A 14471-nucleotide genomic window follows, 5' to 3' on the forward strand; every position below is an offset into this window, starting at 1 on the left:
ACCATTAAAAAGTACTTCTATTCTTATCTCCCTCGCGTGTTTATCTAGAATCCCCTTAAAAGAAACTGTGTTATTGGCTTCATATAATCCTGTACCTGCGACGTCCACGTTTTAACCCCTCTCTGGTTAGAGAACTCTTATCTGCAATACCTATTAGATTTGTTACTGACTATTATATTTGTGGTCCATAGTTTCTGTTTTGGCCCCCAAATGAAAACACCTTCTCTAGCTAGCAAACACTTACGTTATCTTATAATTCCTTGTCAGTTCACCTCTCAGTCTTCCCTTTTATAATGAAAACAACTCCAGTCAGTTCAGTCTTCCCGGGTGGCTACACCCTCTCAATTCTATTATTATAGCAGCATCTGAAATTTAGTCGACAAACATTATTATAATTTCTGGTCAGTTGGGTTTATTTTCTGGCCTGCAGTTCTTTTGAATTGTTTTACCATACTCTAGTGAAACATATTTACAAATTGTACTCCAAAATAAGTATTTTCGTTTTTACATAGGACGATAGCTGCATCCGACAAAATAGACCAATTTCGTTAACAATTATGACTAATTAAACGCTTTATTATGAACTGAATCATTCACCATATTATTTTGTCACAAATCATATTCCTCCAATTCATGAGGGATGGATCGACGTTATGTCTTTAGGCGGTCATAATCTTCTGTTGATGGAATATAACGCCACTAAGGAAATACAATTTATCTGGCACTGGTTACAGAGTAAGGTGACCTAGTTTGTATGCGATGATTCCGGCAGCTCCTTGGCGATTTCCAGTGCATAATTTTACGATTAATGACAACGCTCGATCAATTGATAACCAATAAACAAAAAGGCGAGGAGGCGAAACAGCGATACCAGCTATAAATTGCAATATCCTCTCTCTCGGCCATCGTGACATTAACATGCTTTCAGATTGCTTGTAATGGTTACTATTTACTAATTCCATGTGCTTTAGGCATGTTTACAATGTTGTCTTTGCATAGGATCAGATAATAATAGAATCATAGAAATTACAACACATAATAAGACCATTCTGCCTATCGCCCCTGTGTCGGTTCTTTAAAAAGGAGCTAACGAATTTGTCCATTTCTTGTTCTTTCCCAGCAGTCAACCAAAGTTTTGGGCTTCAATTATTTATTTGCTTCCCTTTTCAAGGTAATCATTGAATCTGCTTTCACAACCCCTTCAGCCAGTGAATTTTCAGGCCGTAAGAACTTTCTGCTTACACCTAAGTGTTCTCATGTCGTCTCTGATTCTTTTGCCAATCACATAATTGCTGTGTCCTCTGGTTACTGACTTTTCTACCAGTTGAACCCGTCTCCCCTTATTTAGTCCATCAAACCCCGATAAATACAATCGAGATGTTGATGGTGTCTTTTCCTTCGTTTAGTGCCAATGCACTTCATTGTGTTAATATTTGAACTGCTATTCCAATCGCTCTCACAAGTCAGTTTTTTCTTTGACACAGCAACATCCTCTATTTGAATGTTATTAGCATACATTTCTGGTTAGGCTAATCGCTGCTCGCCGACGCTCAAACAGCTGCGTTCATAACGATCTGCAAGAGCATCTATACCGGATATATACGTGCACTACTTCTACAATTCTATATTTCTGATGGCATTCTGTCTCAACTTGAGCTTTAACTTCCCACCTGTGAACAGCATTGGCGACCACATCCCGAGAACCTAGTCAGCCCATGCGTTAGCATCGGCGCTCTTCGATGATTTTCGATAGCCCGTGGCACACAGAGCACCATAATCTCCACCAAAATCTTTGGTTTTCAAAGACTTTCGTTGAGTTACCTTTTAAGCATCACGTACCGTGGTGAAGAATCATTAAACACTGTCATAATGGCACCGGTGTCTGGATTGCAACTAAAGTGAATATTGTAAAGACAAAGTTAAGCAATAAGTGAACTCGAAAGTGTGCACTTCAATCAGTATCTGTAAGCAATTGAGCTGCTTAAGAAAATACATAACTTAATACTACAGACGTAAACGCGGTTAAATATGCTGATGAATAAAATAAGGGCAAAGGTGCAAGTGTTGAAAAGTGTGATGTGATGCTATTTATACTCGTGGAGGCAGCGATGAAAAATGATAACAGGTGAAGGAAACATGTGTAAAGCGTTTAAAAAGCTATAGATTCGAAGGGTCGTCATAGGAGCACTAAAAGGAAAAGAATAGTCGCTGGAACAAAATGCCCATTGCAATATGTGACCAACCTTTTCGCCTAAAAGTTACATTTTATCGAAGATCTTGGATGATTCTAGGTAGAGTGTTATAATGCAGGCATTTCGCAGGATTTGGCGTAGATGGTGGGCTACACGGCCACCACTGGTAAGGGTAGTGGTATGGACGGGGTGACAGCGGGAGTCTTCCGACATAGAGGCCACAGCCGGAGGGACGCTCCGTCTGCGATGGGTGGCTGTAAAACGGGAAAGCGCTGCAGGAATTAGGGACGAGGATAACGTTTTGACATGAGATTAACGGCTATAATTGTGAGTCATTGTAGGACCAGGAACCTACACAGATTGCCACGGTGTGATGGGTGACCTGGAATTGGGATAAAATATGGTTAAATAAAGTGTTGAACGAACTGAACACGGAGCAAGGAAGTCTTGTCAGTCTAGTATTGAAATATTTGAGTTCAGAAATGAAAGAAAAATAGATAAAGAGTTTAGCGGAACAAGGGATGAAATTTGGGCAATTGTGTATGAAGTTCGGGGCGTCGTCATAAGTAGTGTTCCTGATACAGAGGACTGGCTCTCCTCGGGCGTTGAGGGATAACAAGTCGTTTGCAGCTAAGAGATTGACCCAGGAAGGAATCTATTGCAATGGTGCAGTTTCTTCCAAGACGGTGTTGGGTCTTTTCATTGGTTAACTGAAGGAAATTGTAATTCGTGTAAAATGAAATACCTGTCAGGAAATACAGTAATAGAAACGCAGCGTATTGCTGGGCGTGAATGATAGAATGATAGATCTGGCTATCAACAGCAAACTATGTGGAATCTGGCCCCAATTCTGTGGATGATGTCACCAAGAAGCATTGAAGAAGAAGAGAACTGGGAGAAGCGTGGAAATTTGGTGTGAGGCAACAAAGTGATTCACATTTCCTGATGTTTGAGCTATCATGTGCGCTGAACGTACGACCAAATGAAAGAAGTCACGTTGGGTATGAAAGAGAGAAAAATGTTGGAGGAGAACAATATCGTCCATATGCAAAAGTTTCAGGGAGATTATGGAGGCTTTGTAGGTATGATAGTGGGGTCAGAATTACAAAGGAGGTCATTTGTCTCATTGGTTAGAGCCGTTTCAGTTGAGTGGTGGGTCGTTATTTGATTAGAGTTATTCAAATAATTCAAGCCAGAACTACGTATAATTGTTGAAATGTGCGGTAAACATGCATCTTGCAATAATATTTCTGTGGAGTTGCTCACCAACCATTGCGTTTATGTCATGCAGGCAATAGCATGAGTGTCACCGATTTATGTAGCATAAATAAGTCAAGTTCAACGTTCAAAATATTTTTAGAATTTTTTACTTTTTGGGTGATTGAATTATAGAATTCAGACCATTCTTCAGTAAAACTAAACTGTAAACTGAGTCATTATATATATTTATATCTGCACAGTTTTATTCCTTCTCACTTTAACCTTAACAATGTGTTGCAACATGGCGTGTATCTGATAGATAGCTGAAGTACATCCCATTTATGGTATTATGTCCAATTCTGAGTAAAGCAGTTTAGCAACCCTTTGGAGAGTGTTCAGAAGAGATTTCCTAGAATGGTATCAGGAATGGGAGACTTCAGTTACGCACAAAGGCTGAAAAATCTCGGATTAATTTCCTTAGGGTAGCAAAGGTTACTAGAGATTTGAGAGAAGTATTCAACAAGATGATGGGCGTTTGGAGAGAAAATAATTAAAAAAATCTGTTTCCAGAGGGAGAGATGGTAACCAGTTTTAAACTAATTGCAAAAAATCCAGAAGAAATTTGAGATTTTCTTAATGCAAAGTTATTATAGCCTGGAATGCATTACCTGAAAGGACAATAGGTAAAAATATAACAGTAACGTACTAAAGGAAATTGATTAAGTACTCGAAAAACAAAGGATTGCACTAGCATAGTTTATACTATGGGTAACCAATTTCACATGAAACAACTAGATGATTTACCCAAGCAACCATTGCTTTTACATAAAATCTGGAACAAAGCTGAGAAAGTGTCTAACATTGACATATTAAGTTTAGTTATTGTATAACTTTCTTGAGGTGAATATATAACATTTGCAGGTGGGTGTATTTAATGAAACCCGTCAATATTCGTGGTACACACAATGGTATCACCAGAGAATTTAATTCAGCTTCACATCAGGAAGAAAGCTTTTAATTTTACAAATCTTTACAGCCACTGGTCAATTCCAAGGCCCTGAAATTATTCTTGTCACATTAACAACCTCAATGTACTTGTGATGCAACATTAGCAGAGCAGCGGGGAGTAGAATGTCAGCGATTATATTAATATGTACTTACAAATCGGATTTCATTCTAACACTAATTAAATGGAAACTGCTCAGGGTTGTGATGAATTGTGCAGGTATATTTAGCATTATTGAAAGTTAAAAACATGCGAACAACAGTAAGCAATTTCACTAATTTGCTTGAGGATATAATCGTATACTCAAAAAACTTACCCAATAATTCAAAGCATAGAAAACAGCTCTCATCAAAGTGAATTATTTGCCATTCCCGACAATGAAAATTCTTCCAAATTATTTTCTTCTGTTGGTGTCCCGGACACCCAAGTCATTGAAAGGCAAGGTAGGATTACAGGGCTTTAGAAACAGAAAATCACTTTTCGATGACTCTGGTGATAAACACACGGTATAACGATAACCTTCAGTCTGAGCAGACTCGGTATAATTAAAGGGTTCCTTTGGTGCAGACCTCTGATTAAAGGCGCCATTCAAATTTCGACTTGTGTAATAACAGCCCGTAGAGCTGTGGTCTTCAGCAATATCCCTGTCTTGAATAAACTTCAGCATAACCAGAAAAATTATGGTTACAAGAAACAAAAATGATGTTGATCCTAATATAATGATTAAATAACGATTAAGCTGCGAAAAATACTTCGACTCTCCGGGTTCGTCAGTTCGTTCAGAAGAATTCTCTGTAACATTCGACAAAATGGTAAATGACACCGTGACCGTAGTGGAGAGGCTTGGCTCCCCATTATCCTTCACGAGCACGACCAATCTTGCTGTGTTGATATCCTGCTCCCTTAAACGCTGTGTTGCTCTGATTTCCCCAGAGAGAAGCTTCACGGTAAACAAGCTGAGATCATTGCCCTCCAATAATTGATAGGAAAGCCGTGAGTTCTGACCGGAATCAACATCAGATGCGATTACCTTGGTGACCAAGTATCCTGGATATGTTGACTGTGGCACAATCTCTACTGATGCTGAACCGTTCCACATTAAAGGTGACACAACAACAGGTGCATTGTCATTTTGATCCAAGATAATAACATTGACAATGAGAGTGCTGCTCAGTGGGGGAGACCCAACATCCTGAGCCTGAACTTTAATCTGGAAATGTTTCAGTTGTTCATAGTCAAAGGAGCGCAGCGCGTAAATGTCTCCATGTTTGGAATTGATCGAGACATAAGCAGGCCCATGTCCCCTTTCTTTCTGAGTCTCCAGAATGGAATAGTGAACTTCACCGTTCTGGTCTAAATCTGGATCCAAAGCGGTAACAGCAAATATCGAAGCACCGGGAGTGTTGTTTTCCATCAGATAAATGTTATATGAGGATTGTGTGAATGTAGGCGCGTTGTCATTTATATCTGAAACGGAAAGCAGAAGAGTTTTATTTGTTGAAAGAGGGGGAGACCCTCCGTCCCAGGCTGAAATAGAAATGTTGTAAATCTGGACAGTTTCACGATCCAAAATATCATCGGTAACCAACTTGTAGCTGTTTCTCAAGGTTTTCTGAAGTCTGAACGGAAGTTGTCCTGAAATGTGACATTGTACGTGTCCATATTCGCCAGAATCTGGATCCATAACACTGATCAGGGCTATCACAGTCCCCGGCGGAGCATCTTCCTGCACCGGGCTGGACACCAATGTTACATCTAAGTTGGGGACATTATCATTCCTATCTATCAGGCTGACCAAAACTTTGGCATGCCCCGCCATACCAGGCGGAGCACTGTCCACAGCCTCTACATCAAGTTCAAAACCGCTCGATTCTTCAAAGTCCAGGACACCTTGAACTGTAATATCTCCAGTTTCCGGGTCCAAGTTGAACAATTCGCGAATGCTCTGGGAAACGTGGCTGGTGAAAGAATAGGTCAGCTCAGCATTGGTAGCTTCATCTATATCAGCAGCGTGAACTTTTATTACCAACGTCCCTTTGGGAGAGTTTTCTGCTACCCTGGATTCATATGTTTCACGATCGAATACAGGTGCGTTATCATTCGCGTCCACTACAGTGATCGAAATCCGGCTTGTGCCAGATCTCGGGGGAACGCCGCCGTCAACAGCCGTCAGGACAAGATGAAACATTGACTGCTCTTCGCGGTCCAAGGGCTTCTCCAGTAACAATTCGGCACTTTTAGTCCCGTCATTTCGCGTCTGAACTCTGAGGCCAAAGTGTTCATTTGGACTGATGTGGTAAGTGCTGATTGCATTTGTGCCGACGTCCGGGTCGTGCGCGCTCTCGACAGGGAAGCGCGCACCTGCTGAAATTGACTCGCCGACTTGCAAGAAGAATTCACTGTTCGGAAATCTGGGTGAATTATCATTTACATCTAATATTTCTACTGCAACAGGGTGTAATTCCAAAGGATTATCGAGCACTACTTGCAAAGAAAGGGTGCAGATAGAGCTCTGTCTACAAATCTGCTCTCTGTCTATCCGTTCATTAACAAATAACACCCCGTTCTCCAGATTTACCTCCAAATATTGTTTCCTTTCATCGGAGACCAGACGAAACTTGCGGGCCGATAATTCCCAAATATTTAGTCTCAAATCCTCAGCGACATTCCCAACAAAGGCCCCATGCTCCTGCTCCTCGGGGATCGAGTAGCGAATTTGTCCCGAAATCTGATCCAACAAACAAAGCAGGAAAACGAAAGATGCCCCGCTGCTCCTTGCCGCCATTGTTCTCGGATGGATGTTGCTGTAAAATATCAATATTTTGTCCAACCGATTGTGCCTACTTGTCTCTTACACGACAACACTATTTGAATATACATCCACACACTAATATGAAATGGAGGAAGACAAAATCTACACCCGAGGAGCTTTGCTGAACATGGCCGCACAGCATAAACGCAGGCACTGTCTGTCTCTTCGCTGCTGTTCTGTGCTTCCCAGGCTAAGGAACAAGGTAGATCCCTGGTCGCGGAATCGCTTCTTATTGGTAGACAGCGACACGAACCGACCCAACCAATAACTGCAGCAATTATTCTTAAAGCTACACAGTTTCTGGATTATTTACAATATAATGGAACTGAAGGATTAAGGGTGCGCAATTTAAAATCATCCTAAAAGCACAAACATTTTGCAATATTCTTTGTAAAATCGGGATAACATTCTATAGCAGCAGAAATGCTGGAGTCCCTCGCAATAACATTTTCCACCTGATCAATAGTGGCCCTTGGCACAAACCGTTACTGTGATTGTGATAGCTTTACCTGTAGCATCCAGTTTATTGCAGCTCAGTGGGTTATTTTGGGTTATTGACCTAATCTGTAGGTCACCCTCACATGGATGAATAACCTTCCTGCTGCTGGGTAGCGCCATAAAAAGTCTGATTAAATTTGGTCCCATGGAAAGTCTGAACATAACTGGCGACATACTTAAGGAGTTAGCGTATTTACATAAAAATAATTTCCAATGTATACTCTGAACGGACATTAGCTACTATTGCAGTTTTCCAAAACTTGCACACAATGGACCACGTGACACTACTGGGTAAAACGCAAAAATACTACGGATGCTGGAAGTCTGAAATAAAAACAGGAAATGCTGGAAATATTCAACAATCCGGCAACATCCATAGAAAGAGAAGCAGAGCCAAAGTTTCCGGTCGCATCCTTGAATCATAGCCAGTTCTGATGAAAGATCACAACCTGAAATCTTAACTCTGTTTCTCTCATCTCAGGTGCTGCGAGGCCTACTGATGTTTCCAGCATTTTCAGTCCTTATTTCACAAAACCATGTTGGTGGAATTGGTGATGTGGTAATCTTCGGTCAGAACAGATCAGATCAACGGCACATTGTCCATTGATTTGAGACATCCTGCGTCTTTATAACAAAACGGTTTGCATTTTTATCACGCGTTCAAGGTCGTAAAACGTCTCACAATGCTTCACCGGGACGACTATAAAAAAAAACTCGCAATCAAGCCACATAAGGAGGGAATATGGTACATTACCAAAACCTTGGAAAAGACATAGATTTTTAGGAGAACCTTAAAGAAGGAAAAGTAGGAAAACTGAGATATTAAGGAGGCAAGGGCTGAGGAAGCTAAGGCAAGGCGCCTATTGGTGTAGTGATTAAAATCGGAGTAGTTAAACGAGGAGTGCCGATACTTCTGCGGACTAGAGAGTTGGATGAGTTTACAGAGATAGAGAGGCATGAGGTACTGGAGGGGTTTGTAAGTAACATCCAGAATTTTAAAATCAAGGATCTGCTCAAACAGGAGCCATTAAGTCAGCGAGTACAGGCGTGAGAGGTGAATGTATGTCGGTGCAGGTTAGAAGAAACTTGCATAACTTTACTTGCATGGAAGGTAGAAAATGGGAGGCCACCAGAAATGCTTTGAAATGGTCAAGCCTCGAAGGTGAAAAAGGCTACGGCTTTTTTGTATTCTTTCATCGGTTGTTAGCGACGCTGACAAAGCCAATAACTGTTGCTCGTCCTTATTTCTTTTGAGAAAGTGGTGGTGAGCTGCCTCCTTCAACTGTCGCAGTCCAGCGCTGATAGGAAAGGAGTTCCAAGATTTTGACCCAGTGACAGTGATGGAACAGCAATATATTTCCAAGTCAGGATGGAGTGTCGCTTGGAAGGGTGCTCGCAGGTGGTGGTGTTCCCATGCGTCTGCTGCCCTTGTCCTACTAAGTGACAATGATCGCAGGTTTAGAAGGTACCATCAACGGAGCCTTGTCTACTTACCGCAGTGCATCTTGTAGATGGTACAGAAGCTAAGGTCTGATCCTGGAAGAAAAACATGGACATTTTTGGGAAGAATACAAGATCTCGGAAGGAATTGCTATTAGAGTGACATGTATTGGAATTGTTACTTGTCTGAAACCCTGAGGACGAACCAGTTTATGGCATCATACCAAGGTTGCAGTTTGTGTTTTATAGCTGGAGGGGAACAGTGCGTTGGCTGAAATAGGAATAGGAGTGCAAGCATGTACAAACATTACTTCACGATGTGCCTAAGGGATTCCTGGTATTGCTGATATCACAGCTGCCATTGTACATCAATGGTGGAAGGAGTGAATGCTTGAGGTGGTGCATGAGTGTCAATCTAGCTAGTCACTTTGCCCTGTATTGTGTCGAGCTTCTTGACTATTGCTGGAGGTGCACACATCCAGGTAAGTGGAGAACATTCCACCACACTCCTGAGTTGTACCTTATGAATGGCGGGCAGGCTTTGGGGAGTCAGAGAGTGAGTTACATGTTGCGTAAGTCCAAGCCTCTGACCTGGTCTTGTAAAATTTACATGGCAAGTTCAATTAAGTTTCTGATCAATATTACCTCCCAGAATGTTGATGGTGGGGGGATTCAGCGATAGTCATGCAGTTGAATGTCAAAGAGAGGTGATTAATCTCTCTATTTTTGGAGATGGTTATTGCCTAGCACATCCGTAGTCTGAATTGCTGCGTGCCTGCCAAATTACGAATTGTGTCCAGACCTTGTTGCATATGGACACAGACTGATTCAGTATCTGAGCAGTCATGAACCACACTAAACACCCTGCAACCATCAGCAAGCACCTCCACTTCTGACCTTAAGATGAAGGGAAGGACATTGATGAAACAACCGAAGGTGATTCGCTTAGGGCAAAACCATAACGAACACCTGCGGTGATTTTCCGGGACCTAGATGATTGGCTTCTAACAGCCACAGCCATCCTCTTTGTGCTATGTATCACTCTAAATGGTCAAGAGCTTTCCGGCTGATTCCCATGGCAAACCTTCAAAAACAGCTATGCAATGATGTTCACTTAGTCTGATTTGTGATGTCAACTGATGAATAAATATTGGAAACGCACCAGGGATAACTCCCTGCTCCTCTTAGAAATAGGGCCTTGGGATATTTTGCAGCCACCTGAGAGCGCAGATAGGGCATCAGTTTGATACTTCCAACAAATCAGTGCTCCCTCAATACTCCACTAGAGTGCAAACCTTGATTTTTGAGTTTCAGGTTCTGGAGTTGGATTTGAACTTAGCAGGGGTGCATTGTTTACATCGTTTAATTTTCTCATACATCTAACTAGGACATTTAAGATTGACAAAAGGTTAAACTTCAACCAACTTGTTCTTGGGAGGAAAGGAGTTGGAAAATGGGATTTAGTTGTAATTCAGGGGTCTCTACATTTGTGACAACGGAATCTATGCTAAACGGTAGTAGCACTGGGTGCCGATCCAGGCTTTAGGAGCGCTGAGGTTTTGATAGCAGTCTAATTGGACCCCGTGAGTTACTTAGGATTGTGTGTGAGGGGAGATGATGAAATAGGGCGGCGATGGGCTTGCAGGAAAGGTTTTTGATCTAGCATCGTTGTGCAGGGAAACCCGTTCAGGGAATATAGCATATGTTTTGTTACAGCAATGGGCAGAATAGAACATATGCACGTATGAAAATACGAACATACATACGAATTAGGAGCAGGAGTAGGCAAGTTGGCCCCTCAAGTCTGCTCTGCCATTCATTAAGTTCATGGCCGATCTGATTTTTCCACATTCCTGCCTATTCCCTGTAACCCTTTCACTCCCTTATTTATCAAGAATCTATCTACCCCTGCTTTAAAATATTCAAAATATCAGCTCCCACCACCTTTTGAAGAAGAGTTCCGGAGACTCATGAGCCTCTGTGTGACAAAAAAAACTCTTCATTTTTGCTTTAAATGCATTACACTTTATTTTTAAACAATGACCTCTGGTTATAGATTCTCCCACAGGACAAAACATTGTTTCCACATCCACCTGTCAATAACCTCGGGACCTTATATGTTTCAAACAAGTCCCCTCTTTCTATTCTGAGCTCCAGCAGATGCAGGTCTACCTTCGTAAGGCAACCCTCCCGCTCCAGGTATTAGTCTAGTAGAACTTCTCTGAACTGTTTCCAATGCACTTACACTCTCCCTGAATTAAGGAGACCAAGGGTTTGCACATTACTTCAGATGTGTACTGATCAATGCCCTGTATAACTGAAGCATGATTTCCCTACTTTTGTATTCAATTCCCCTCACAATAAACGATAATATTTCACTAGCCTTCTCAAATGCTTGCTGGACCTGCATACTAACCTTTGCTGACGAGGAGACCCAGATTTATCTGCATCTCAAATCTCTGCAATCTCTCACCATTTAGGTAATATGCTACTTATTTATTTTTCCTGTCAAAATGGACAATTTCACATTTCCCCACATTATGCTCTATTTTCCAGTTCTTTGCCCACTCACTTACCCCATCTATATCCCTTTTCAGCTTCCTTATGTCCTCTTCACAACTTAAATTCCTACCAACCTTTGCATTGTCAGCAAATTTAGCAACCGTATCTTTGGCCCCTTCTTCCAAGTCATTTATATAAATTGAAAAATGATGATGACCCAGCACTAAACCCTATGGCTCACCATTTGTTAAGTCTTACCAACCAGAAAATTATACATTTATGCCTACATTCTGCTTCCTGATAGCTAGCCAATCATCTATCCAGCATGTTCTCTTTTACACCATGAGCTATTGTTTTCCACAATAACATTTGATGTGGCACCTTATCAAATGCCCTCTAGAAATCTAAACACAGTACATCTACCGGTTCTCCTTTATCAACAGGACGTGTTACTTCTTGAAAGAGCGCCAATAAATTGTTTTATCATTATTTTCCTTTCAGAAAGCCACGGTGATTCTGCTTGATTACCTTAAACTTTTCTAAGTGCCCTGTTATAACGTTTTAATAATAGCTCCTAATATCTTCGCTGCAACAGATGTTGAGTTCAATGAAACTTTCCCTGAACCTAGGGATTTTTGGAAAATTAAATCCAATGCATCAACTACCTCAGTCGCCACTTCCTTTAAGCCACTAGGATGAAATCCATCATGATCAAAGGTCTTGTCAACCCACAGATCCAACTGTTTGCACAGTACCTCTTCCCCGGTGACAGTAATTTCTTTGAGTTTCTCCCTCCCTTCCGTTTCCTGATTTACAGGTATTTCTGGGATGTTACTTTTATCCACTATAGTGAAGGCCGATGTACAATACCTGGTCAATTTCTCTGTCATCTCCTTAGTTTCCGTTATTAATTCCCCCCTGGGCCTCACTTTCTGTAGAAACAATACTCATTTTTTTAATTCTTTTCTTTGTCAAATATAAATATAAACTCTTACTATCCATCTTTATATTTCTAACTAGCTTTCTCTCATACTTTAAATTTCACTCTGTATTAACCTTTTAGTTATTATTTGCTGTTTTTGATATTCTGTCTAACAATCTGACCTGCCACCCGTCTTTGCGCAATTATATGTTGTTTCTTTAAGTTTGATACTATCGTTAATCTTTTTATTTAACCACGGATGATGACTTGCCCCCTGGGTTTTATTTTCTTTCTCATTGGAGTGTATCTATTCGGCATATTTTAAAATACCTCCCTAAATGTCTGCCACTGCATCCCTACTGACCTATGCCTTAACGTATTTTGCAGTTCAATTTAGCTAGCTCAGCTTTCATGCCCTCATTTAACTTTAAATTACGAGTCCTAGGCTCACTCTTCTCTCCCTCAAAACTGAATGTAAAATTCAATCATATTATGATCGCTGCTCCCTCGGGGCACCTTCACTATGAGGACATTAACTATTCCTTTCTCATTGCGCAATCCCAGATCTAATATAGACTGCTCTCTGGTTGGCTCCAGAACGTGCTGTTCTAAGAAATTATCCGAAAAGCTCCTCATAAGCTATATATATATAAGCTTCTATAAGCTCCTCGCCTAGGCTGCCTTTGCCCACCTGAATTTTCCAGACCATATGTAGATTGAAGTCCCCCATGATTTTTTCTGTATCTTCCTGAAAAGCTCTCACTATTGTTTTCCTTTCCAATGCATCCTACCTTGTGGTTACTGTTAGAGGCCCTGTACACCATTCACAAAAGCGACTTATTGCCTGTAACATTCCTCATCTCTACCTAAGCTGCTTCTACACCCTGGTTTGCTGAACGAAGGTAATCCCTCTCTATTGTGCAAATGCCATCATTAATTAACAGAACTATCCCTCAAAATTTTCCTACCTTCCTTTCCTTCTAAATGCCATGTACCCTTCAATATTCAGGCCCCAATCTATGTCACCCTACAGCCATGCTTCTATAATGGCTATCAAATCATGCTTATTTATTTCTATTTGCACTATCAGTACATCTGTTTTTTTTTTTACTAATGCTGCTTTCAGTCAGGTGGAGAAGCTTTAATTTTGTCCTTTTTATTATTTTTGTAGCTTGCAGCCTTATCTGTTGATTTACTCTTAAATTTGCACTGCCTATCCCTTCCTGTCAGGACCACTTCATCATTTCCCATATTAATACCTTTCTCACTTGTTCAGAAAAATATTACACCTAACATTGCTGTTATATAATGTTTTTATGTATCACATACGTATTGAATTTGGTGAGCTTTGATTGATTCCTGAACATATGTTGTTGTCTCTCTCTATCTCTCTTTCTCTCTCTCTCTCTTTCTATCTATCTACCTATCTATCTTGCATGCTTTCTCTCTCACGCACAAATGGAAACATGATTATCGAAGCAGCATCAAAATGCAGAGGGTAATGATAAATTTTCATAATCAATTCCATTTTGTGTTTATTCAAGATGCAAATCAAATAATTAAATACATTGAGTTTGTCTCTGTAGCTTATCTGACAGCTTTTAGGAAGTCGAACGTTTAGATGTTCCAAATGTCACCAAACACAAAAATAACCATATTGCATGATAGGAAACTAATTTCTTCTGTTTCTATAGCTTAGTTACAATAGAAAAAGCATTTCCTCTGAATTTTATGAACCTTCTGATCTTTAAAGAGCTAATACAAATTTTGCAATAGGTTTGTTGTCAGTGTTTGACGTTTTCTTTCTACCTCATTGTTGGTAATACACATGTTGTCTTTCAAAAATAACCCAATTAACCTTTGCCTGAATAAAGATTTTGGAATTTGTTCCTTAACATT

The 14471-nt window shown here is 40.6% G+C and overlaps 1 protein-coding gene across 1 annotated transcript in view; it reads right to left on the reverse strand.

Moving 5' to 3' along the window:
- Window positions 1–14471, reverse strand: part of LOC121281396 — a 68583-nt gene that overhangs the window by 37518 nt on the left and 16594 nt on the right. The window contains 3 exon segments of the mRNA XM_041194340.1: window positions 4801–7248; window positions 9203–9244; window positions 11565–11569. Of these exon segments, the coding sequence (XP_041050274.1) occupies window positions 4801–7248; window positions 9203–9244; window positions 11565–11569 (2495 nt within the window).

This window comes from Carcharodon carcharias, chromosome 8, assembly GCF_017639515.1.
Source record: "Carcharodon carcharias isolate sCarCar2 chromosome 8, sCarCar2.pri, whole genome shotgun sequence".
In the NCBI taxonomy this organism is placed as follows: Eukaryota; Metazoa; Chordata; class Chondrichthyes; order Lamniformes; family Lamnidae; genus Carcharodon; species Carcharodon carcharias.